At 36.7% G+C, this 25,311-nt stretch overlaps 1 protein-coding gene across 1 annotated transcript; it reads right to left on the reverse strand.

Annotated features, from left to right (window-relative positions):
- On the reverse strand, positions 1-24,395 carry PARD6B (par-6 family cell polarity regulator beta). The gene is made up of 3 exons (XM_026664975.2): positions 23,890-24,395; positions 16,047-16,269; positions 1-3,921 (listed from the first exon to the last, which is right to left on the reverse strand). Exons 1-3 carry the CDS (start codon positions 23,968-23,970, stop codon positions 3,092-3,094), a joined length of 1,134 nt encoding a protein of 377 aa, XP_026520760.1. The 5' UTR covers positions 23,971-24,395; the 3' UTR covers positions 1-3,091.
- Positions 24,396-25,311: the final 916 nt, after the last annotated feature.

A 25,311-nucleotide genomic window follows, 5' to 3' on the forward strand; every position in this document is an offset into this window, starting at 1 on the left:
TTAGCAATAGTCATAATTTTTATTACGAAGTTTCTAAAAAATATGACTAGCATTTGATTAGTGCCAATTGATTTTTGTAAAATCAAAGTTCATTTAGTCGTACATCATACATTAAAGTGGTAAGAAAAATACTGACATTTGAGATTTTATACATGTTCATGTAAAAATTATGCTGCATAAAGTTTTTAATTAGAAAATATGTAAGTCGAAACGGTACACGACAAAATCCTACACAACACACTTATGGAAGAACAAAGATTTCACAGTTTAGCTTGACTTCATCAGGAGCTGGAAAAGCAGCTCCAAATAAGAGTATCATTGTAGCCACATTTTGCTTTTGTTCAGATAAGGTGCACTTAAGAGGCTAATCTGATTCTATTAGGGAAGAGATTTAAAATTTTCATCTGTTCTAGAGGATTAAAAGATCTAAAGAATTTTGATTCTCTGATGAAACAATACAATTATTCACTCTTACATATAATAGAGAAGCTTTAATAAAAAGCAGGTCTGATGCATATATAAAGTACCTGGGAGAAAACCAGGGCGCCTTGCAGACCAAATATCTTACCTTTTGGGGGGGAAGTATTAAAAGTTGCACACAGGCTAACCCCCTAGATCTCTCTCTCTAGTCCAATGTGCTGCATCTTTAAAACGTGGACTTCAACTCCCAGAAACCCCCAGCCAGTTTTAAGTCCACCTATTTTAAAGTTGCTGAGCTTGAAAAACACAGCTCCAGTCGGAGGCTGCCCCTTCTCTAAGATGCTAACTGATAAAAAATTTTAGAGGTAGTACGTAGAAGTCTATGTCAGTTATTGTATACTGAAGCTCACTCAGTACTAGGACTGAGATCTCTCTCTCTATATATATATAGTTATACATCTCAAGCTAATACATACTATATTATGTTTAAACAGCTTGATTTTTGAAGATTTGGTAAGAATGCGGTAGTCATAAAACTCTCTATAGTTCTGTCATCCTGGCAACTGCATTACATTGTAATATTTGATGCAGCCTGTCAATTTAGTAGCAGTAAGCACTAGCTTCTCTCCCTCTATATTAGAGTTCAAAGATTTTGCCAAACTCAAAAAGAGTTTCCTTGGACATGATGCTGCCTCAAAAACGAAGGATGTTTTTACAGGTACATGCACACACGGGTGTGTGCATATTTATATACAATATATATTTATAACATACACATTCCTCTCATAATACAAGCTACCTGATTGAGGCTACAATCTTAAGGAATGGAAATTAAGCACAGTATATAATAAACATTTCCTTAATGCTATAATTGTAAATACAATAGGTGCAAAATGATAAAACATAATCAGAATGTTTACAGAAATGTCAAAAAACCAGAATCAAGGAGTTAAGCAACACGGTAACCAATATATTTCATATATATTGGTTATAACATCCAGTTCTTCCACTAAAGTTTTGGATTCCATGCTTCCATGATAGTTAAAGGTTTAACATCTACAATATAATTCATCAAGTTAATTCACAGTAGTACCGAACATACACACAGTCATTTTTATTGTGGAATATTTTTTTCCTGCAATTCTGGATTGTACCTCAATCACAACTACATAAAGAAAAAAGGTATAAACATATCCCTAAAGGTTAAATATAAAAATTCCTTTGCTTTGAGCTTTATATTTAAAAAAAAAAAAGCCTTTTGTCAAAGGGAAAGAAGTTCAAATATTTCCCACGTTTATGATTATACAATTTGCCTTCTTTAAAGATCTCTTCACTGTAGAAGATACTTCTGATTGTTAAAAACAAATCTATATATAAGATACCTGATTGCCAAATCTATCCTTAAAAAGTTGTACTTGGAATTAAAAACACCACAAAAAACATTCACATTATAGATATAATAAAACCCCAGAGTCAATTTCTTGGCCTGGTAGCCTTCTGGGCAAAGGGTTCTTTAATGGACCTGCTCTTCAGTAAAGGAAGTTGCTTGCTCACTGGGTATATTGGTAGTGCTCCAAGCAGCAATGAGCATTCTCAAAATTATCTTAATTCCATTGAATGACATAAACTGTGGTAAGGTTAATTCTAGTTCTGAATATTAAAAACAGGTAGGGGTGGGGAGCAAGATAAAAAGAGTGTGTCTATCAAGGCTCTTGCAGCTGCTCAAGGACACCAGGTCCTGACACCACAACAACCACTGAAGTCAATAGAAAATCCCACTGCTTTTAATAGGCTTGGATTGCATTGCAACAATTTTTATGACATTTTTTTAATGAACGGGTAGATATAAGTGATAGACCTAGAGCAGGGGGTGTCAAAACTCCCAGCCCACGGGCCAGATGCATCACACGCTGGCCACACCCCGTTTAGTGAAGGGGGGAAAAGTCCCAATACGTCATGTGATGACACTGTGATGTGAGTTTGACACCCCTGATCTAAAGAAACAATTTGACTGGCTTTCAATAAATTGCCTTATCCACTGGAAATTTATTCCTCCAGCATCAGGAGTAAATGACAATACAGTGAAAGATTCATAAATTAAAAACAACAATAGTTATACCTCCCAACTAACCATTCCATTAGTAAATCCAAAGTATAGTTGTGTGAACAGTTGCACTAAGATTCATGAAAACTGAAACTTGATCTATTTTAAACCATTCTGTAACTTTTTAATTAATACATATTGGAACACTGGTTAAAATGGTGGTATCTTGTAATTACTTTTATTAATATTTTTTAGGTTAAAATAAGGCATTTTCGGGGCTGGATCTCATTTGACTTCAAGATGTATGCAATGAGATAAATATATGCAGATAGACCCATGATAAGAACCAAAATCTGGTCCTTATAAATGGAAAACAGGACATTACACTATTTTGAGCAGTAGGATCATTGTTCCGTCTTGAAAATGTAAGATGAGAGCCAGCCCATGTTTCAAAAAAAATAAAAATACTCAGATTTCAAAATGGAACAAATGAAGTGAATCACAACTCCATTCTGTTAATATAAAAAAGCCACTGAAATATAATAATTGAGAGGTATATATTGTATAGGTGCTGCCAAGTAGGTATAGTTTTTGGCCTCTTAATTTGAAAAAGCAAATGAAACACTTTCACAATGTGATGATTGTCCCATCTTCTTCTAAGGTCTTTTGGTCGGAATCCTGAATTTTAAATTCCACATTAATGCTGCTTGTTGAACAGTACAGGTTGACTTCCCTGGAAGAAATGAAGCCGTTCTGCATGGATTCATGGTGGGTCTCAGTTTGTGTCAGTGAATCCAGACTTTCACTGGATGGAGCAGCTTTTGGGATTTGCTGTGGCTCCCCATTATCTTCAATGATTATATCATCTTCATCACTGTCTTCTTCCTCGGGTTGGTAGCGTGGCACAATGTGTGGAGTGTAACTTGGAAGGCTGTTATCAGTAGACTGTCCTGAGCTACCAGAAGTCCGGCTGTTCCTAACAACATTGTTCCTCTGGTTTGCTGGTCTCACAGTAATGATCAGATTGCGACTGTTGGCAATCATCATATCTGTAACTTGATCGAGGCTTTTTCCTGAAACTTCTATACCGTTCACTTCTAGGACTTCATCATTAACAGCCAGTAAACCTGTGCTTTGAGCCAGGCCTCCAGGAACCAGTCTGGATATGAATATACCAGGAACTTTTTCTAGCCCATGTGGGGTTACTCTGACACTGGAGCCATCGCGTATATAAAATCCTAGAGGCTTTTCAGTTCCATATTTATAAAGGCGCACTCTGCGATGAGTTTCTGGAAGTATGTCCACATCGATAATAGAAGATACTGGCCTGAAGTCTTGTGGCAAACTAATAACAATGTGTGGCTTTTTCCTATGGTTGTCAGGACGGAGCACATTGGATAAGACGTTTTTCTTCCTTGTCATGGTATCTGTCCCAAAGGCACTGTAGTCTGCATCTTCTATAGGAGAAGGAGAAAATAATGTGTTAGTAATTATTAAAAGGCAAGACACATTCCAAATAGTCTTTTAAAACATCACTCATTAAAAGACAATTCAGTGATTAGAAAAGTAAAAGAAGCTAGAAAAACCAAACAACAGTGGTGACTATGAGAGAGATTTAGGTGTCATAGTGGACAATCACTTATATTTAAGTCAGAAGTCTGCTGCAGCTGCCAAAAAAGCCAATGCAGTCTTGGGTTTCATCAACAGAGGATCACATATTGCTTTATACCACACTGGTAACTGGTAGATGCACTTGGAACACTGCATCTAATTCTGGTTACCATAATACAAAAAAGATACTGAGATCCTAGACAGAGTGCAGAGAAGACAACAAAGATGATAAGGGGTTTGGAGGTTAACTGTACAAAGATTGTTACGGGAACTAGGTATATCTAGTCTATGGCAGAGAAGGACTAGGAGTGATATGGTAGCAGTCTTCCAGTACTTGAGGGGCTGTCACAGAGAAGACCGAGTCAACTTACTCCCCAAACTGCCTGAGAGCAGCGCAAGAAGTAACAGCTGGAAGATCATTAAAGGCAGATCCAACCTAGATCTAAGGAGAAATTTCCTGACAGTGAGAACAATGATCAGTGGAATGGCTTTAAAACCCTCCAGAAGTTGTGGATGCTCCATCACTGGAGGTTTTTAAGAAGAGCCTGGACAACCATTTGTCTAGAATGGTAAAGGGTCTTTTCCAGCCTGTTATTCCAACGTTCTGTGAATTTCTTAAAAAAAAAATTCACTTAAAGATAATATTAGGACCATTATAGATTTTGGATCTTTTTTTTGTTCTGGGACTGTAGCACAAATATGACTGCTAGAAAAGCAGAAACTCAAAGTATTTAAACAAAGAGTCAATCATTTGAGGTAAGAGATGTATTTGAGCATTCTTTATTCCAAATGTACTTCTATGTTCCATTTTTGTTTTTACTTTTCAAGTTTCAGTATATGAGGATAAAAAGCATGAGGATGGGCAAAGTGCCCGGGGACTCATTGCTGCCAAGTATCTGGATAACAGCTAAATGACCTGGTTTTAATCTCCTGAAAACAAATACCATTCCACAAACTTTCTTCTCTGCCCTCTTCCAGAGTAAGCAAAATGACTGGCAACAGACTAAATAAGTAACATATTTAAACACTGGAAGATACTTTTAACAAGTGGCTGAACCACAAGCTAATATTCCCAGCAACCTGCATAGAAAAATGCTCTTCAGTTACTGCAAAATACTTCAGTTCAAAGAGAAGAAAATACATTTTGATGAAATACTTGTATCTCTATAGTCATTGTAAATATTGCAAGTGAACTATTTTGTCATATTTGACAAAAAGTGTCTTCTTTCAGAGCAGTGTGGTTTGAAAATTAGAGCTGAGGTAACTGGTACGCAATGGTACAGCATAACAGAGTCATCTGAAGTATGCTAAAACCACCAGAATCTTGAAATCTGTTTTGATAAGGGTATACATACTTCCAGGAAAATTATCTACAGATGTCTAGAAGATATTGCAAGACTCTAAAAGTTGCTTTATTCTGACATAAACATATTTGAGCTCATTTTCAATCAAGTTACACATTATCAGTTATGGTCTTTCACAACTTGGCACAGAAAAATAGTATGTAAATTGTTTCTCCACCAGGAAACAGATAGTAAATAATTCTGTTTTGTTAGGAACTACATAATTTGACAAAAAAAATCTGCATTCCTTACAAAAGCCGTCATAGTGATGTTCTGTGACGGTAAAAACTTTAAGCAAAACTCCATATTCATGAGGAACAGTGATAAAATCCATGAGACCTCATTTATTCCTGTAAACTCAAACACCTAGAAAAACCAGGGGAGAATATCAGTAATGCCGAGAAGCTGTTTTCCATGGAATCTAATCTGTTCTACTTAAACCTGTAGTGGAAGAATCCAGATAATATTTCAAGTTCCTAAACAGTTAGAAAATAATCCAAGTCTGTTATTTGAGCAAGGAAAGAGTGCATTCACAGAAATGGGAAAAGGATTTTTTTTAAAACAAAATCTGTATCTACATATCTACCTATCAAAATTTGATTCATTTGTACTTCCATATCACATATCAATTTAAAGATTTTTATGCAAACATCTTTTTTAAATCTGCAATACGGCTTTCACTCTTTGTCTTCCCCCACTCACTTTCACTTATAACAACTACGGAGCATAATTGGATGTACATAAAGTGAACCCATGGATAAAAAAAAAAAAATCAGTTGCATAATAGTGAATGTGTATAAAATGAATCCTGAGTAAAGAAAAAGAAACTAGTACATGTGACATGCCTTTTTTTAAGTTATTGTCAAAATTGGGTCCAGGGTATGGAAGAAAAGTAAAGTAACTGGGGTGAAGACAGAACAATTTCAGAAAAGAAAATCCTGTATTAACAGATAAATTTTTCAACAGAATAAATGGAAAGCGAGCATAAGGAGAAAGGATACGGAGACAGCTTAGAATAAAATGAAGAAATATCTTAAAAATGCATCAGAAGTATTTTGGTTTGCTTATTAGGATCTTCTATAGTATTACATTTTTTCTGTTTTTACTTTTTGATTTTTATCACTGTCCACCATCCAGAGTCACAAATTGTGAAAGCAGCAGCTTCAGAAATCCCTTAAATAAATGAAAAACGGGAGCATGTAGTATGGTTTTATGTTAGACAGGTATTCCAGAAAAAAAATTTCAATTTATTACATATTTTAGAAATATAGAAATGCCATTTATTAGCGACAAGAAAACTCTAATGGACTTTTTGCTGAAAAATGAACTTGTGATTTATGGCTTTCAAAATTAGAAAGGGTAGCTTATAGAAAGAAGGAAATTATGATGTAATCTTAGAGAAAGAGGATAAAGTATAAATCTGTAACTGCTATCAGGAAGATCAAAACCCTTTTCTTTGGAATTGTCTCCCCCCTCCATTTCTATTTCCTCCTCCCCCATATTTCTTGTTTATTTTCTTATAACTTTTCTTTATACTTCTTTCATCCAAAATTTGTACTTTTTAATTCTGTTGAAAAAACTCAGTAAGAATTAATTAAAAAGTACAAAGAAACAGGGTGGATAAAAACCGATGATTAAAAACAAAACATATTTTTTTTTATTTTTATCAAATTTATTTTAATAAAATGCTTCTGGAGTAAAAATCTATCTAAAGGTAGTTTTCTATTTAAGATACATTAATAATTTAGTTTATTCAGCATGAAATAGAGCTTAGTTATGTAGCATAAGGCTGTATATTATGCAATACTGGGACTGTCGGTGAGTCAATAGCGGGTCAAAGGTAGAGCTGCTGTGGGACAGAGATGACAGTTACTCTTTAAAAATTATGATTTAAATTGAGTTGATTTAAATCAAGCCTTTTTACTAGTGATTTAAATCATGATTTAAATCGACTTGATTTAAATCAAACCCACCTTACAAATAAGTGTGTAAATGTAATTAAAGCTACTGTCATTTGTAGGTTTGAGTGATCCTTTTGATAAGCTGAATACCTTGCATGAATATGGAGTTAAAGGTTGGCTGCTGAACACCTCAAGAACTTTTCATAATGGGAGTAAAATATGATTACAACAAATGGAATGCTCAGGGAACAGTTTAAGCAGGTAATAAAATAAAGATGGGTGATGTTCCTTGACTGGTTGATATAAGAAATACTTATGGTGACATTAGAGATGAGCTGGTTGGGGTTGTGAATATATGTTTACGTTTATACACAAATGACCCCATGTTGTTGGTTGAGAAACCAAATGATTTTCTGCAAAGCTCAGATACTGTATAATGTAACAGGAACTATAGAACTGAACATTAACATTCAAGGATCAAGGAAAAATACTACGAATAACTAAAAGTGAGAAATACCTAACAAGTAGAGTAGGTAGTCGAATTTCTGTATTTTGACAGAATACTTAGCAAAGATGGGGAAATGGATGCAGAGAGAGATTTAAAAGAGATCATATAGTTGTGATGTTTTGTGAGGAGTATCAAAATGTTGGGAACCAACCCAGGTAGGACTCAAGTGGGGAATTAGCATTGAATCATTGCATAGCTTCAAGAGATCTAGACTCTCTCTCTCTCTCTCTCACACACACACACATACACACCTCCATGGAACCTTATGTATCTGTTTCCAAAGGAAGCCAAGAAGTCTGGAAAGATTCCTGTATTATAAGCAGAATATAATAAAGCAGTTATCTTGAATTCTACATGTGTGGATCAGATTGCTTGACTCTGACATGAAATAAGTGAATGGAGAGAGCCAAACCTCACTATTTCCTTGCCTCTTCCTCAGCCAGGCCTGGCAAGCTCGTTCGGCAGAGTAGGCTCAATGCCTTCTTGCCCTCCCCGTGAGTATCCGAGGACTGCACCCTCACCCAGTGCCTAGATCTTGGCCCATTAGCAGGAGGAACAAGATGGCAAAGTCAGCTGTGGGCAGTGGACGGTGGCAGTGGGGCCAGTAGAGGCATGTGGAGTAATACAGGATGCCCAAAAGAGAAGATGGGGGTGGTGGTGTTAAAGATAAGCGATGGGAGAGTTGAAGTGAGGGCAAGCACACCAGGGCAGGAGAAGCATGAGATTCTCGCCTAAGGTTATTCAAGAAAGAATATCAGCCCCACAAAAAACCATCATCAAAATCAGATAAAAATGCTAGCTTTATGGCTTATCTGATCTGGCATACATGATTTCTTTCCTTTCTTTTTCTTTTTTTAATTTGGAGGGAGGGCCTCTATCTGTTAATGTGAGCCATTTTAGAAACCAATTATTTTCCAAAATTTGGGATTAAAACTATAGTTAAGTACATATATTTTGTATTTTTTCACAATTGAATGAAAACCTGTTTTTATTACATAGATTAAGATGGCTAAGCTCCTAAAAATTGGGGTCACAGGTTACCTCAATTACAATGTTTATACTGCTACCATTCTCCCAGTATAGTTTAAAATATTTTTTAGACATCCACTAAAGCTAACATTTTAGTTTTTGATCACTTTTGATCACTTTGATATTTGATCCAGAAAACATTATATATCATTTTGAGCAAAGAATGTTAAAATTTACTAAATGAAATACAAACTGTTTTGAAAGCTATTCCAACATAGCAGTAGGTAAGCAAATTTTTAACTGAGATTAAAGTTAAGTGTAGTTTTCTCAGTGTCCAGCTTCAATTCAAGTTGAAAGTTCTTTCAAAAGCGACACTGTTATCTACATTTAAATTAGAAAGGTTCTTTAATCCAAAATAATGAAAAAATGTATATAGAAAGAAAGATCTTGTTCTCAAAACATATATTAGATATTCTATTTTGACAGATAGGAAAGGCATTTATCACTGTACAATTGGTCACAAAGTTACATTTAAATCATTTAAATCTATCATAATTACTAGTGGTCTCCGATATCTCACTAAGTGAGGATTATCTGTATCTGTTTTATGGCACAATAGCAGCACACAGTAGTCTGGAGACAGTGCAACCAACTCTCTCACACATTTTTTATTAAAAAACAGTGTTCATATGACCCCTAAAACTGGTTTCCTCTTCAGATCATATAATATTCTAAGCATCTCAAAAATTACAGCTAAAGTATGTCAATTCCTCTTTGGTGATACGTCTCTCAAACAGTGGGGAAAATAAAGTAGCAGAAAGGAAAATTATGTTCTGGGGTTGATCCTATATCCAAGAGGTCTTCAAACTTGGCAATTTTAAGACTTATAGACTTTAACTCCCAGAATTCTCCAGCCAGCATAGTTGGCGGAGGAATTATGAGAATTGAAGTCCACAAGTCTTAAAGTTGCCAAGTTTGGGGACCCCTGCTATATCCCATATCTTTTTTCTAGATGATTAATTGATGTTTAAGCATAATTTAATGGATTCAGACAATATGCCAAGTGATAGATGACGCTGCTTAACCAAGAACAAACTTAGTCACATACTATTATTGAAAGCTTCTTAGCTTACCATGAAATAACTATATTTCTGGGTCTGAGTGACATTCTGACCTAAACCAAAATACAGCTGAGCATGCAATTCTGTAAATATATACACAGTATAATTAAAAACTCAACAGGCTGGCATGCATGACTGTATAACTTTGTGATAACCCTTGAATAATTTATTTTAAGGAGTATTCTTCCACACAGAGGAACCATTGTTCTGACAGCAACAAATCAGTTTAAATTTGCAGCAGTAAGAAACCAGAAGTAAAAGCTGTTATCATAAGTAAGAAGGAATGCCTACAGGGCAGAAAAGGTGGACTGCTTTTAAGAAATATACTCACTGATATGAACCAAAATCTACATGCTGAATATGCAACACCAACTACACTGATTTAAACCACCCAAAGCCTTTATCAGACATCTACAACACAATATAGATTTATGCTGTATTGTTTGACTGCTTGTTAGCTCCTCTGAAAGAATGAATTAACAATAAGAATTGTACCATTATATGTTGAACATGCAACCACTTCCCCACTTCTGCCCTTGCTTTTGGAACTCTTTTTGTTTGAAAAGTGATTAAAAAATGGTTATTTTGTCTGAATATTTTGAAAGTCACAGTAAACTTTATAAGGTTGTTTTAGCATTAGCTTGTGCTAATGCAATCTACATTTGAGCAAATAGGGTTAATAAACCATTCTATGTAGGTCTCAGCCTTTTCCATTATTAAGACACCAGAAAACAAATCCAGGAACAAACTAAGAACACTTTTTCATCTCTTGAGAGGACACATCCAGAGTTTATGTTCAGTATTAATACTTGAGTTGTCTAACCAAGCAATGATTGGCTTATTAATACATTCATTCATAAATGAATTTGCTGCGGAGCCAGTCTTTTTATTGTTTAACGTGCACCAACTATTAGTCATATTTTGTATCCCATCGTGAACTTCCATTTGTACAAAACTTCTATGGTACAAGAGGTAGGAATTCATAAATGTTCTGCCAGTGGTTATACAAATAGTAAGGAAGTGAAAAGCTCCCCGCTTCCATATTTTTTGCAAGCATAACAGTAAATGCAAACACTTGCAAACATTAAAAGAAAAGTGCTATTAAAGTGTATCACCTTATGCTAATATATGCAAGGTTTAAAAGCAAAGATTGTGTGAGGGTTTTTTAAAGTGCATATACATCTATTTATATCTCTTGGATGAACACATAATTGAGAAATTACATTCTTTGCTTAATTGGAAAGTAACACTAGACAGAGTTTCTTTATCTGCATTTAATGAGGTCATTTCTCTAATGAGGTGATATCTGCTATCAGAGTTTAATATTTCCTGCCCTTTCCATTCTGCCTCCCAGGAAATTACAGGTTCCAGAGAGGCAGTGTGTGTGTGGTGGGGATATACATTCATACACAGATTTCTTGCATAACTTTGGAGGTACTCCTTATCAAGAGACACACATTCTAAATTCCTTAGCAAAAATTAAGCCTGATAAGAAAACACAGCCTTTTGCAAATGTGTAGAAAAGTTGCATATGCTAAGGAGTATCATTACAAAACGCTGCTTTCAGTGCAAAGTCTAAACTATCAGATTACTTCTCTTAATGCTATTGTGCATGTTGAACTAGTTTTTTTAACTCTTAACATTTCAGCAAGCATGTCTTCTTTAACTGTACTATAATCAATCATTCTGAATATTTTATGTCAGAAAAACTATTTTTAACCATAGAGTTGAAAGAAGCCAGCTAAGACAATCCCCTGTTTAGGGTTGGAATCCTAATTAAACCATCCTAGACAGATTGTCACCTAGCCTCTGATTGAGCCGATCCAATAAAAGGGAGACTATCCTCTCTAGGTAACTGATTTCACTGTGAACTGCTTCTATTTTAGGAAAGTTTTTTTTGTAGCATTCAATGAAAATCTATTTCCCCTTACCACAGATCTATTATTCTATGTCCTGCACTCCAGAATGAGAGAGAACAGATTCTGGTTATCTTCTTCCTAAGCTTCCTGAGATCATAATTTTATACAAATCTCATTTAGCATAACTAAATGTAATGTGCAGAAACTTTGCACTAAGTTCAGATACATAAAAGCAAAAAGCAACCTATTCTCTAAGAATCAAGTTGAGTCAAAGAACTGCAATTAAAACATAAAAGTAACGGTTTCCTCTGTCGAGTTTTGTCCTACTCTAAGGGGTGTTGCTCATCTCTGTTTCGTAGCCGAGGGAGCCAGTGTCATCTGAAGACACTTCCACGGTCACATGGCCGGCATGACTATATGCTGAGGTGCACAGAACACTGGTATATTCCCACAGAAGTGATACCTAATTACCTACTTGTATGTGCATGCTTTCGAACTGCTAGGTGGGCAGAAGAAATGGGCTCTGTTGCACGCTGTTTGGGACTCAAACCCAGGCTGTCAGCTTTCATTTCAAAATAATTCTGTTTCATATATTTTAATGTACCAAGACTTGTGTACTGAAAACATTTCTGTACAGCATAATTGTAAATGACGTCCTTTACTACATACAATCTCTGTTTTTAGAATTTGTACAAAATACTAAATTACCAAGCAGTTAATGAACAGAAGCTAAGAGGACACAATTATTTCAAAACCTTTCCTACAGATAAAATACAGGCTAGGCTAGGGGGAGGTAAAGGATTAACATTTATAATGAGCCTAGCCACAGGTTAGGAACTAAAACCCAGAGGGTTGCCACATACGATCCCCTAAAATGTACTAATATTTTAGCCAGTACAGTGCTGTGATTAAAAAAAAACACTGAACAAATATACTGTAAGAATCAGTTCTCAGTATTTGAAAAGCAATATAAAATTTCGATGTCTTTGGAAGAAACAGAAACTGATTCCTATCCAAACTTAGAACTGCAAAACTCTTTTAAGGTAGTTCACCAGAAAATATGGATGCATTATATATAAATTGTTAGATAAGCAATATACATACATGGAGCTTAAATGTTTAATCCCAACCCTACAAAGTGGATTATTTGCCCTAATCATATGACTATTAAAAGATTTTAGCCACAGTTGCTAAATTTGACTTATGAATCAGTCTCTTACTTCAAGAAATTCAGCTTAGATCTTATCAAAATTGACACTGGGGGAAATACATAGGACAGAAATGCTGGGAAACTAAAAACACAGCACAAACACCAGGAACAATCTTTGATATCAGAAAACAAGAGGGAGCAGAACTGCAAACATCTTTTACTTGTATGCATACAATACAATGGGAGTTACTTCTGTTAGGACTGTGGCCTTAAATATATGGTTGTGTAAACAATGGGATTATTCGGCTCTGGGTTCAATAATTATGACTTGCCACTGAAGGAGAGTGACTAGGGCAACCAACTGGCCTCTGCTTTCACTCAGAAGCAGAATGGATTCTTTGTGTGACTGTAAAACACAGAAATAGACACTATCTTGGCATATCCAAGCTATTTAGATTCCAGAGTACAATACAATGACCTGATACACTGACTATACATGAAATTGGCCACTGGAATGTGTATTCCATTGTTTACTAATGTTCAGCCACCATTCACTATTCAGCGTCCCCATCATTATGTTTAATACATATTTCACAGTAGCCAAATAAGTTTGCTCTCAAGGGTACGTTGAACAAGAGAACATCAGTCAAACCTGACTCACAGAAAAGTTGAAATACCAATGGATTTTTCGTTTTATTAGCTATATCAGATAAATATATTTCAAGCCCTGTCAAATAAACTTACATTTGAACTAAGACAACAAAAGTATTCCCAAATGTTCTTTACTCTTTGCTATCTATCTATCTATCTATCTATCTATCTATCTATCTATCTATCTATCTATCTATCTATCTATCTATCTATCTATCTATCTATCTCTCCATCCATCCATCTCCCATTTTTCCTTCCTGGGGGTGGGGGGGGGGAGGGAGTCAAAGCAGTGGTCACTGGAAACAAGGCTTTTTCTGTCGGTGTGTCCAAAAACAGAAACTCCCTCATTCCTCAGCACATTTGCCAAGAACCATCACCCAGTTCCCATTGCCCAATGTATTTGTAGGTTCTATTGCTGATTTCTACCTCTCTAGTCCTCCATGTAAAAAGTATAATGGAGTCACAAAAAATGGTTCTTTCTTCCTTCTTTCCTCTTGAGATTCTTCCCTTTGTTCCAGATCATTCTTATCTGTCCATCATTTCATAGAGAGCAACCACAGTTCTCACTGCTTTGATTGGAATGCACGTATCTATCCTGAGATAATTTACTTCGGTGTTTATTACAAATAGCCTTTGATTTACAACCATTTGTTTAGTGACTGTTCAAAGTTACAGGGACACTTTAAAAAGTGGCCTATGGCCATTTTCTCACACTTAGAACCATTGTGGCCTCCCATGTTAGTCTAGTGAAGAGAAGGACCAGGGGAGACATGATAGCGGTCTTCCAATATTTGAGGGGCTGCCACAGAGAGGAAGGGGTCAAGCTATTTTCTAAAGCGCCCGTAGGCCAGACAAGGAATAATGGATGGAAACTGAACAAGAAGAGATTTAACCTGGAAATAAGGAGAAACTTTCTGACAGTGAGAACAATCAATCAATGGAACAGCCTGCCCTCAGAAGTTGTGGGAGCGCCATCACTTGAGACTTTCAAGAAGAGATTGGACTGCCATTTGTCAGAAATGGTGTAGGGTTTCCCGCTTGGGTGGGGGGTTGGACTAGATGATCTACAAGGTCCCTTCCAACTCTGATCATCTGTTAAATCTGTTAAATGTTGCAGTGTTGTGGTGTCACATGATCACCTTTTGCACCGTTCTGACAAGCAAAGTCATTGGGGGAGCCAGATTCATTTAACTGTGGCAAGGAAAGTCCTAACATGGGGCAAAACTCACTTCACTGTCTCGCTTAGCAACCAAAATGTTGGGATGAATTGTGGTTGTAAGTCGAAGACAACCTGTACTTCCACATTTAATGCAAGTTCGGACTGTGCTCTCCTACTAATTTGAGATTCACTTCCTGTAGGAAGTTCTCCTTTAGCTGCTCACTTATATAAGCATCAGGTATAATCAGCTAACTTTATTTCCTTCTCCTCTTTCACGAGACTCATTCCGTTCTTCTTGAGAAAAACAGTTCATAAGAATTGCAATCTAATTCAAAGAATTTTTTTAGCCTAATATAACATGTTTCATCTAAAGAAGAGCTAGACTCATTTCACACAAAGACAGCCAGATTTTTTCTTCTTCTTTGCCTAAGGAAGCAGTGTATCTATCTGGTTGGTAAACATCACTTAAAAACTGTAGCTTCTTCCATTTGGGCAAGAGTTGAAAACACAAAGGGGCCAAGAGGCTCCTTCTTGATCCAACCTCAGCTGACTGGATCTGAAGGGCAGAATCAGAGGTGTTACATCTGGCATGAAAGCCGGCTGTGTCACTTTGGGCCAGTCCCTCCCTCTCAGCCCAACCCGCCACGAAGGTTGTTATTGTGGGGGGAAAGGGAAGGAGGTAGAACTACCCCATTGAGTTACTTGTGAAAAAGTGATAACAAGATAAAAATCTAATAACAAAAATAAAAGATGCTTTTCAATGGAGCTTTTTAAAAAACAACAACTAGATAGCCATGAATAATTTTAAAACTTAGATTAAGGCTCTATTTCTTAATATGCTAACTAAGATAATAAAATTACATTTTTTCATGTAATTGTGCTAGTGTTTTTATTTTGACATTTAACTATCACTATTGTGCACCTATTCCTTCATGATAAAGTTCAGCAAACAAAATTCAGACGCTGCAAAGGAGGTGAGGATGATATTTAAGTTATAAGGCATGATCCAAAGATTAAATTGAAGGTGTTTCTATTGACAAATCATGTGCTGTGAAAAATGTGGGGGGAGGGATAGCACCTTTCTATTTAATCTTGTGTACTGAAACAAAATAAAACAAGATGGAACCCACTGCATTTTATACAATTTTAGATCATGTAACAAGAAGAAAGCGGAGACGTAATTTAGGATTTCAAATGATTCAGTTCTCAAGCCAGCACTAAGTGTAATTACAGCAAAAACAAAACAAAAAACAGCACACATTTGACATAAAGAAGCTCACTAAAGGCTGTAGCACTAATTAAATGCTTACCTTTTCTCTGAATAAAAATCCGAAGCAAAGAATTAGCAGTAGAGACTGCTTTGTGGTAGTTGTCATCATTATTAATTGGTAGGAGATCTCCGTGAATGTCTGTATATCCAACTAAGACCTCAACATTAGGTATTTTGTGAACATGCTGAAGTAATCCATAGAATTCCTCAAATTTGCCAGGCTTTGATCTTTCCAAAGAAAAACGTCGGAACTCTGCACCAAACTATAAGAACCAGAAAACATTAGTCACACTCAGATAACAGGAAATGTATCAGAATACTTTATCACTGTCTAATTGTCAAATACAGGGTGGGGATTGCATCCAAGATAAGAAAATGAAAATTGTTTTCAATCATTTTTGAAATGTCTATCTAACTTTGCATTATAGTACCATTCTCATTCACTGATGTTCCCTCTTTTATCCTTCTGTGGTCTCTACATCCCAAAACACTTCATATGTGGTATATAGTGAATTCCCACTTATCATGATGCAATAGAATATATGCAGCTCAGGGTTGAACTGTGAAGTCCTTGATGTCAAGTGTGGTTGTTTGCTTGCAGATGTTTCATTACTTCACGAAATAATATCATCATGAAACATCTGCAAACAAACAACCAGGCTCAGAGAGCATCAAGGGCTTCTCTTATACAAGAACACCCTACAAGATCAGAAATATGGGCTGAATAATTTTCCATTTCAGGCAAATTTGTGAGTTTCAGTTATATTTACTTTTCAAGTGATTGAGCTAAAATCTGAGAAGCTAAAAACACACTGAAACTGCATATAATTTATTCAACTTTTAAAAAATCTAGCCTAACCACAATGACTCTGGGCAGTGTACAATAATGAAATATAAATTTTATTATCAATAATGAAAATAAAGCACAAAACAAAAAAAGTTCCCATACCCCTTTAAAACAGACCCACACATTAAAGGAAAAGTAATACACAAACACAACATGCCCAGAATCCCATTGAAATAAGATGAGGAAACTGCCAATCAAACATGGCAAAACAGGGCAACTGTTTCCACATTATATTCCAGAGGGAGGAAAAACATCCAGAAGGACCAAGAAGGAGGGCCTTTTCTGTGGTGGCTCCATTCTTGTGAAACATCATCCGCATGAAGATGGTGTTTGGTCCCCATTTTGACACTCTTTCACAAGGCTCTGAAAACCTGGTTTTGCCAACAGGCCTAGGGAACCCAGAATGGGATGGAGCTCATCAAGTAGTTTATTTGACTGTTGTTGCCAGGGGGTGGGGTGAGGTTATTACTTTATATTATTTTTATATTGGGTTTTTATTTTTGTAAGCTGCCAAGTCACTAAGAGTAAGAAAATATACATTTTTGTCAAATAAATAAATAAATGTCAAGCCACTGGTCTTCCCCATTCTCACTAGCCCTAAGCTTCTTGACATTCATACAAGATCTGACACACGATATTCAATAACTTGAAAAGCAGTAATTATGGCACAGCAAACAAATGCATCCATACATTTGTATTTTTCTCTTTCCAAAATACAAACCCACAAATGAGTTCTCTATTCAACACAATCTGGCTATTCAATAAGTATGCACAGGATTACACAGTAAATCTCCTAAGCCGTTTCCCCTTTTCAGGTTCCACTGCAATTGAATTCTACATCCTCTTCTGTTACAAAATGCTCCTCCATGTTCTTGCTCGCTCACTTCATAGTCTGAAATTTATTTTGAAAGGAAATACCAAAGTAGTTCTCTACAACCTTCTAAATCATTACCTTCCTAGCTTTGGAGGCTATTATTTAATAAGGAATGTAGTAACAACATTTTACACCTGAATGGACAGGATGCTCGATTTTTTTGGTTCATGCATGTCACCTACACAATTATTTAAGCCTGTATATCAGGTATACAAGTAGAAGAGGAAATTATAAATATAAGTTTCCTTTTCCAATAGTAGCACCTGTGGATATTCCATATGCTTCACTCTGTACACTTCACAACGCCTTTGACAGAAATAGCAGCAGAGAAAAGATTCAAATGATATTTTCTACATTTAAGTTCAATCAATTGAGAAACCCTAAAGATAAAAGATGTTTTTCCAGCTCTACTGACAGCATCAATTAAAGCAATTGGTCATTACCTTCTTCCAGGGTATTTTTTCAACTTTTTCTCTGTCTAGTCTAGCAAGGTTTAAAAACATATCAAGATAACATGCTAAACCTTTAAAACCAAAGTAGTCAAAATGCAGAAAACCAAGCAAAATACAAACCAACCGCCCTCACCTATCAAAATCTAACAGAAATTATAATGAGCCAAAGTAACAGAAATTAATATTTTTAGCAGTAGGAAATTTTTATATATGCATGTTTGATCAGTTTTTAAACTGAAGTTCAAGTATATGTGAATTTCAAAGAACATTTCAACTTGACTGGCCTAAATTTTTAAGAAACTTGATACATTTCCAACTTCACTGAGGCCCGAATTTAGTTTAAATTTTATAGAGGCTTATATGCAGACTTGCTGCTGGAGATTTTTGCCTTAATCTTCAAGACATTCCTGACCACCTTGATTTTACAAAACCATTTTACATAGTCAAAGGCGACAAGCATTAATGGGGATCTACGAATTTTTAATGTTGATCGGTAGAGAGATTTAAGCTCTAGCCCTTCTTTGTTTAGAACAGACTTATTCTCCATAGTTATTTTCTTGTCCAACTCACAGAAAGCCTTCACTTGCTAGGTTTGATGAAGCTGGAAAGGAGTTTAAAAGCACTCCAATTTGTCTGCCTCTCTGGCCTGATGAAGTAGAATTAGTGTCATATCTGCTTCTTTCTCTCCTTTATGACCTGGCCAAGCTTTTAATAAAGATTCTGTCAATCAACAATGATGGAGCTCAACAACAGGATAGCAATCAAAACAATATAACCAAAATCCATATACAGGTAGTCCTCAACCAACAATCATTCATTTAGTGACTGAAGTTACAACAGCACTGAAAAAAATGACTTATGACTGTTTTTCACACAATTCTTACAGCATCGCCATGGTCAGGAGATCAAAATTTGAATACTTGGCAACTGGCATGTATTTATGATGGCTGCAGCATCCTTTCATAAGCAAAATGAATAAGGAAGCCAGATTCACTAATCAATCATGTTACTAATTTAATTGCAGTGATTCACTTAACAATTGAGGCAAGAAAGATCATAAAATGGGCCAACATTCACTTAATTGTCTTGCTTGGCAATGGAAATTTGGGGCTGAATTGTGGTTGTAAGTTGAGGACTACCCGTAACAGCTATACTAAACAAAATTTCACAGATAGGCTCAACCAATTTCCAGAAACCCGGACCTAAGAGAACATCCAGGTTTACAAAGATATACAAAATGATCAGGATTATGGTCAGGTGAATCTTAAGGGATATGGTGTTTCAAACGACAGGCACAATGACAGAGAAGACAAGCTTCCTAGTCCCACCAGATGGTATTGCTTAATAGACGGAACTTGGCGCTTGCCAGAGTTAGTGAGATAGACAGAGATAATCAGAGAAGGAGGTTCCACAAATAGCCCTGCCTCATGAAGGTCTTTATAGGTGGTAACTGTCGCCTTGAAGCCAATTTGGGGGATCAGGGGACCAATGGTACAACAGAGCATACTGAGGAGCACTCATAAATGTCTACATTACTACATATTGGGTCAATTGAAGCTTCTAAGTGCTCTTCAAGGGCACTTTGGTGTAGACCACACTGCAATTAGATGATCAAGGCATTAGCAAATATGAATGGCTCTTCCTAATTCAGGAAAGGGTAGGGTTCATAATTTTAGCAGTCAATAATATGATGTACTTAGAGCTAGTTGTGAAAAGAGTTATCACATATAGATGAACTGATCAAAGAAATAAAAAATCATCCCTGTGAAGTCTTTTTTATTAGGTTTATATATCACCTTTGTTTAACCCAGAATACCTCCCGCCTTCTATTTTCACCACAATAATCCTATAAGTTTGACTAGTCTGCAAGAGATCAACCTCAATACTCCACCTTGGTTGTAAAGCATTTATATAAATTGCCTTAATTTCAAACCATCTTGCTTCCTTGTAAACATCTTTATTGTTTGTAAGCTGTCTAGAACTGCTGTGGGCAAGTAAGCAACTATATAAATTTTCTAACTCAATAAAATCCTATACAGTATATTAAGTTTATATTATACAATAATCAAGCTAAACAGATGTGTTGTGTTGTCATACTTGTGTATCTATTTTTTTAAAAAAACTGTATGAGTAACTTCTACCATATTGGTAGAATTATAGGCTGTTTCCAGATATTTACTCTGCAACATTTATGTTTTGTTCCCTCACTTTTCCATGATCCAATCCAAGCCAATCTTGTTCAATATTAGTATTTTTATTCAGTGTGTACTTATATCAAAGTAACAGAAAAGACTTATTTTTGTCCTATAACAGCAATAATCTTGTATGATATAAAAAGTGGATTAAGAGAAAGCGATTGGTGCAAAGTCATCAAGGGAGCCTTCCAAAAAGAGCGAAAAACTAGATCTGAGACCATAACCATTGACACACATTGGCTTTCCATTGTCCACTTATTTGTTTGAGATTTGATACTTTTTCCACAGGCCGGGAAATCTGATTTTTTTAGTAAAGAAATCTGAGTCTGCGTTTATTATTACTCTTCCATCTTTGTTAGAATGCTATGGAAGATTGCTCCTTTAGCTTATCGCTTTTCTTCTTGCATGCCATTTCATTTCCCTCCATGCTGTCTTATATCTTTGTGTATTTCTTGTATTTATAAAATAATTACACACATAATTTTTCTGCTTTGTTTTACTTTATTCTATAACTACTTTCCCATCTATTTTTTATTAAGCTTCATTACAGATCATTAACAGATATATACTTAAGAGGGTAATAGAGATTTAAATCTCTTCTCCTGACCACATCATCATGCCATAGTTAAAAGATCAAGGATCAGATGAAAGATGAAAGGGAAAAATATGATATTTCTAGGCTCCAGTCTTGTTCAGGATAAAAGGTTGTCTTAAGTCTGTCCCACACCTTCAGGATTGTTCAGTTTCCCAAGTTAACTTTGTAAGTATAAAAATATTTATAGTGCTAGATATCCTCTCAAAGTGCAAGTACTGTTGAAGATGCTGTCATGAAATAATTGTACTTACTACACAGGAATATAACACGGATGGAACATATTCACCTTGACTGGTGCCAGCCAGTTTTTCCCAATTTGGATTATTCATGTACAGTGAATTCTTGGACTGTACAAAATTCAATGTATGCATGTACAAAAAATATCCCCAATTCTCTGCTTTATTATCCTTTTGTATCATTCTATAAATATTTTCTCATCTATTTTCATCAAGCTTCACTACAGATCATTAACAGTTGTATATTTATTAGGAAAAGATAAACAAACATTTAATACTCATTAGCTTTTGTTATTCATAATTAAAGAAATAAACATGAGAGGCTTAAGAAAGTTTGATTTCATGCCATATTTTCTGTATGCAACAGTGTATGTTCAAAAGAAACATGAAAGTCGCAATACACGTGAAATATTGTTACTCAGATACAGCTTGGAATTTATTTATTTCATTTTTGGAAAGCTTTGAACTAGCAGTTTAGAAATTCAGCCAATCTATAAAATACATATATTATTGGGTTATGGTGACCAGTGCAAGCAAAATTAATTGTCTTAGTAAAAAGAAAGTTAAAAAGAATATAGGAAATACAATACAGAGAAGCTAGACTAGGGATGGATTAATATTTTAAAGGAGTGGTAAACCTTACTATAGGGAAGAGAACAAGAATATGTGGATTGCATTTCTCATTAAATCTAAAATCCTGGATGCAAGGTTAAAATGTGTTTTAAGGATCACATTTGTTGCTTATCTAAAATTTTAGCAATCTTCAATAAAAGGATTTAAACTATAACTCATAGCGATTACTGTCAAAACATAGTTTATTCCTCAGTTGTTAACAGCAATGCCAAAACACTTCACCCACTCCACTAATAGCTAACACAAAAGTAAATGAATGATAAAATGTTCTCTCCTAGTCAGACTATAGTATGACACATCCTGTTACTCAAAATGTCATGTGTATCACAGCGTACCACTTTAATTTGTGGCATGACTACACAAATAATACAAGGGCAGCTTAATCTATAGAAAAGTATAATGTACTTGGGTGTGTATAAGAACACAGAAGTTTAGAAATCACCTCAGGGTAGCTATTTTGTACAGATACAATTAGCTTATAGTTAGTAAATGACAGGGCCACTGAGTATTCCAAAATCCCCTAAAATGGAAATTAGCCTATGCTTTTTAAAAAAATAATCCACTGTAAAATTCTATTACATCAATTTTGTTCACTTTTAATATCAGAACTCAAGCACCTAGGTGTGCACAATTTCAAAAACGCTTGCCGAGTTAATGTCAAAGCTATAGCTAAATTAACATGGCTAAAGGAAACAGAAGTCTCAAAATGGCATCCCTTATACCCTTTTTGATAAGAGATTCTACAAGTTTGTAAAATGAGATCTGATCTGCAACCAGATTAAAAATGTTTAAAGTTAAAAAAAATCAAGACACTGAGGACCACTTCTGAATAATGTAGTACATCACATCTTTTAAAATGTCATCTAAGGTTGTATGGCACAATGCAGAATCTGTGGATTAACGGCTATGCCTGGAAATGGATATGATGACTAATCATTGCTTCCTCAGGTAAGACAGATAATTGATTAAAAACAATACTTCCCTCCCCCCCAAATAGCAAAAGGACAGAATTCTAGTACAATTACTGAGATTCTTCTGTTTGGGCAAAACTAGTTATTACAGCATGGAACAAATATGCTGTGCATAGAGGGGAACGCAAACTGTGGCAAAGAGGTAATGCTTACACATAACCACACCCTATTAGTTGATACCAATCATGAATATTGGTCTACCTCTCCTACTTCCATAATCATCCATGCTCTTTTTAAAGCTTTTTACTGTATCTTTACACACACACACACACACACACACACACTATAAAGACAAGAGCATTTTCCTGTACAAAACAAAATGGTAAATACTTAACTCAGAAGAATTAAGTCAACTTCTAATGAATTCCTACAGTGCAATTGTTGCAACTACTCATTTAAAGTACTTTTTTTTTTTAATGAAGCTCGATTCTGCTGACCCAATCCTTACCCTACTCATCTTCCGACTGACACTTAATCCCATATGAATGTCACCTAACATGTTATAAGGAGGGGGTAGGTTTTAGTGACAAAAAAATGAGCTGAGTTTGTTTGGGGTGGGCAATTTATCATCAAACCATACAGGAAACACACATAGAATGTTGTTTCTTCTTAGTATATAATCACATCCTAACCCTAATCTGATTTTTTTTAAAAAAAAAAAAAAGGAAAGACGTCGAAATTCAAGGTTGGCTGTGAACTGTACTCACCATCTCTGATCGAAAATATTTCCTTACACCTTATAGCAGGTACAATGCGAGGGCGAGTAGGCGGGTGGGATTATTAAGTCCTCAGTAGAAATGCCTTCTTCACATGGTCAGGAACACATTTCTGCCTTCCCCCCTCCCGCTACAAAGAGGTAATAAAAGCCAAAACGAAACCCTTCCTAGTACCCACCCGAAACAAGACACCCGCCTCTTTGCAATGCTCTCTTCCCTCCTTTAACTACATTTTTTTTAAAAAAAATCGGGCTTTTGGGGGGTGGGTTGGGGTGAATTCTCTCCCGCTCCCCCCCCCAGCCACTGAAGCCATACACCAGGAAGCCTATTCCTGCCCCCACTCCCCTTGGCGGACGCCACCCACCTTGCTCTTCACTTCCATAGTGCCGAGGCCGCGGCTTCCCCCGCTACCACCGCCTCCTCCACCTCGTTGGACCCGGTTCATGCCACGCGGGAACTCGAAGGTCGGCTCGGCGGGGCGAAGCGAAAGGGGAGGGGGGGGGAGCGCGGCAGCGGCTCGCACCTCGGCCTCCTTCCACTAAAGCCGCCGCCTCCTCCCGCCTGGCTCTGCGGAATAGCCGACGCGAGCTCGCCTGCCCGGGAGCTAAAGCAGAGGGGGCGTGCGTACGTGCGTGCGTGCGTCTCTCTGCCGGCCGGGCTGTTTAGCGCTGCCACCTGCACCTCCAAGAGGAGGGGGAATCGGGATTGCGGGTGGGTGAGACGGTGAGCAAAGGCACGCATGCGTGCGCGCGGGCCATCCGCGGGACGGGGGGGCGGAGAGCGCCGCACCTGCGAGCCCTAATGCGCCTGCGCGCTTGCTTCTGCGGGAGAAAGGAAAAAGAGGCGATACACCTGCTAAAGCAGGGCCAACGGGTGGGGGTGGGGGACTGACCAATGCGCTTGCGCCCGGCGGAAAGGTGAAATACCTGCTGGCCTGGATTCCAAAGAAGGTATTAGAGGAGGGCGCATGCGCGTTTGGTTTACGCCGTAGACTATTAATTGGGGGAAAGAGATCGGGAAATTCTGTCCGCAAGTGGGGGTTGCAGGTGGAAGCGCAAGTTTCAGAACAAGAAGCCTCTGTATAATTCCTCTTTTTGTACTTTTTTTTCCCGACAGCCAGCAAGGAATACACGATTTTTCTCGTTAGTTTTATTTTCCAACAACTCCCTAGGAACTTCTTAGCTGAAGAAATATTAGTCCAGAAGCCTTGATCCTAAGGAGGCCCATAGCCCAATCCTGATCAGGGAGAAAACAGACAGGGTGGACCATTAGGATGCAGACTCCAAGATCTGTTGTGTTCAGCTATGCAGTAGTTGTGTGGACGGCGTGGGTTGAATAAACACAATGGGCCCAATTTATCATCGTGCTTGGCCTCATTTTAGCCAAGGTGAAAGATTTACACAATAAATCCAGGTGAAAGATTTACACAACCATAATGCGGCTTTTGCCTGAAAAAAGGATCCCAATCAAGGCAAAAAAATCATGTAGACATTGTGCTGTGGAATGAAGATAAGTCATGGCAAAACCAGAAATGCTGGGAGATCATATGGAAGATTTATAGAAGAATAGGAAGGTTGTGGAAAATCATCACTGGATAAATAATGAATTATGGGCACAAACTACTGGCTGTTTGCTCATAATAAAACATTTTCTTTCAAACAGGCTGTTGTAAGAAGGTCTATGAATAGGTACTTAAAAAGATCAGGACCAGGAAAATAATAATCAAACTGTCTACCATGGACCTCACCCTATTCTTAAGAGGTCCTTAAAGGGGGCGTGCATAAGT

This window comes from Notechis scutatus, chromosome 3 (assembly GCF_049901735.1).
Source record: "Notechis scutatus isolate UNSWTSFEM ecotype Mainland chromosome 3, rNotScu1.2, whole genome shotgun sequence".
NCBI lineage: Eukaryota > Metazoa > Chordata > Lepidosauria > Squamata > Elapidae > Notechis > Notechis scutatus.

What these genes read in the sequence shown, in the direction of transcription:
- PARD6B (XM_026664975.2), bottom strand. Translation starts at nt 23,970, where the DNA reads ATGAACCGGGTCCAACGAGGTGGAGGAGGCGGTGGTAGCGGGGGAAGC. An exon ending in CTATGGAAGTGAAGAGCAAG is followed by an intron (nt 16,270 to 23,889) that starts GTGGGTGGCGTC and finishes TGGTTCTTATAG; the next exon opens with TTTGGTGCAGAGTTCCGACG. An exon ending in GATTTTTATTCAGAGAAAAG is followed by an intron (nt 3,922 to 16,046) that starts GTAAGCATTTAA and finishes CTTCTCCTATAG; the next exon opens with AAGATGCAGACTACAGTGCC.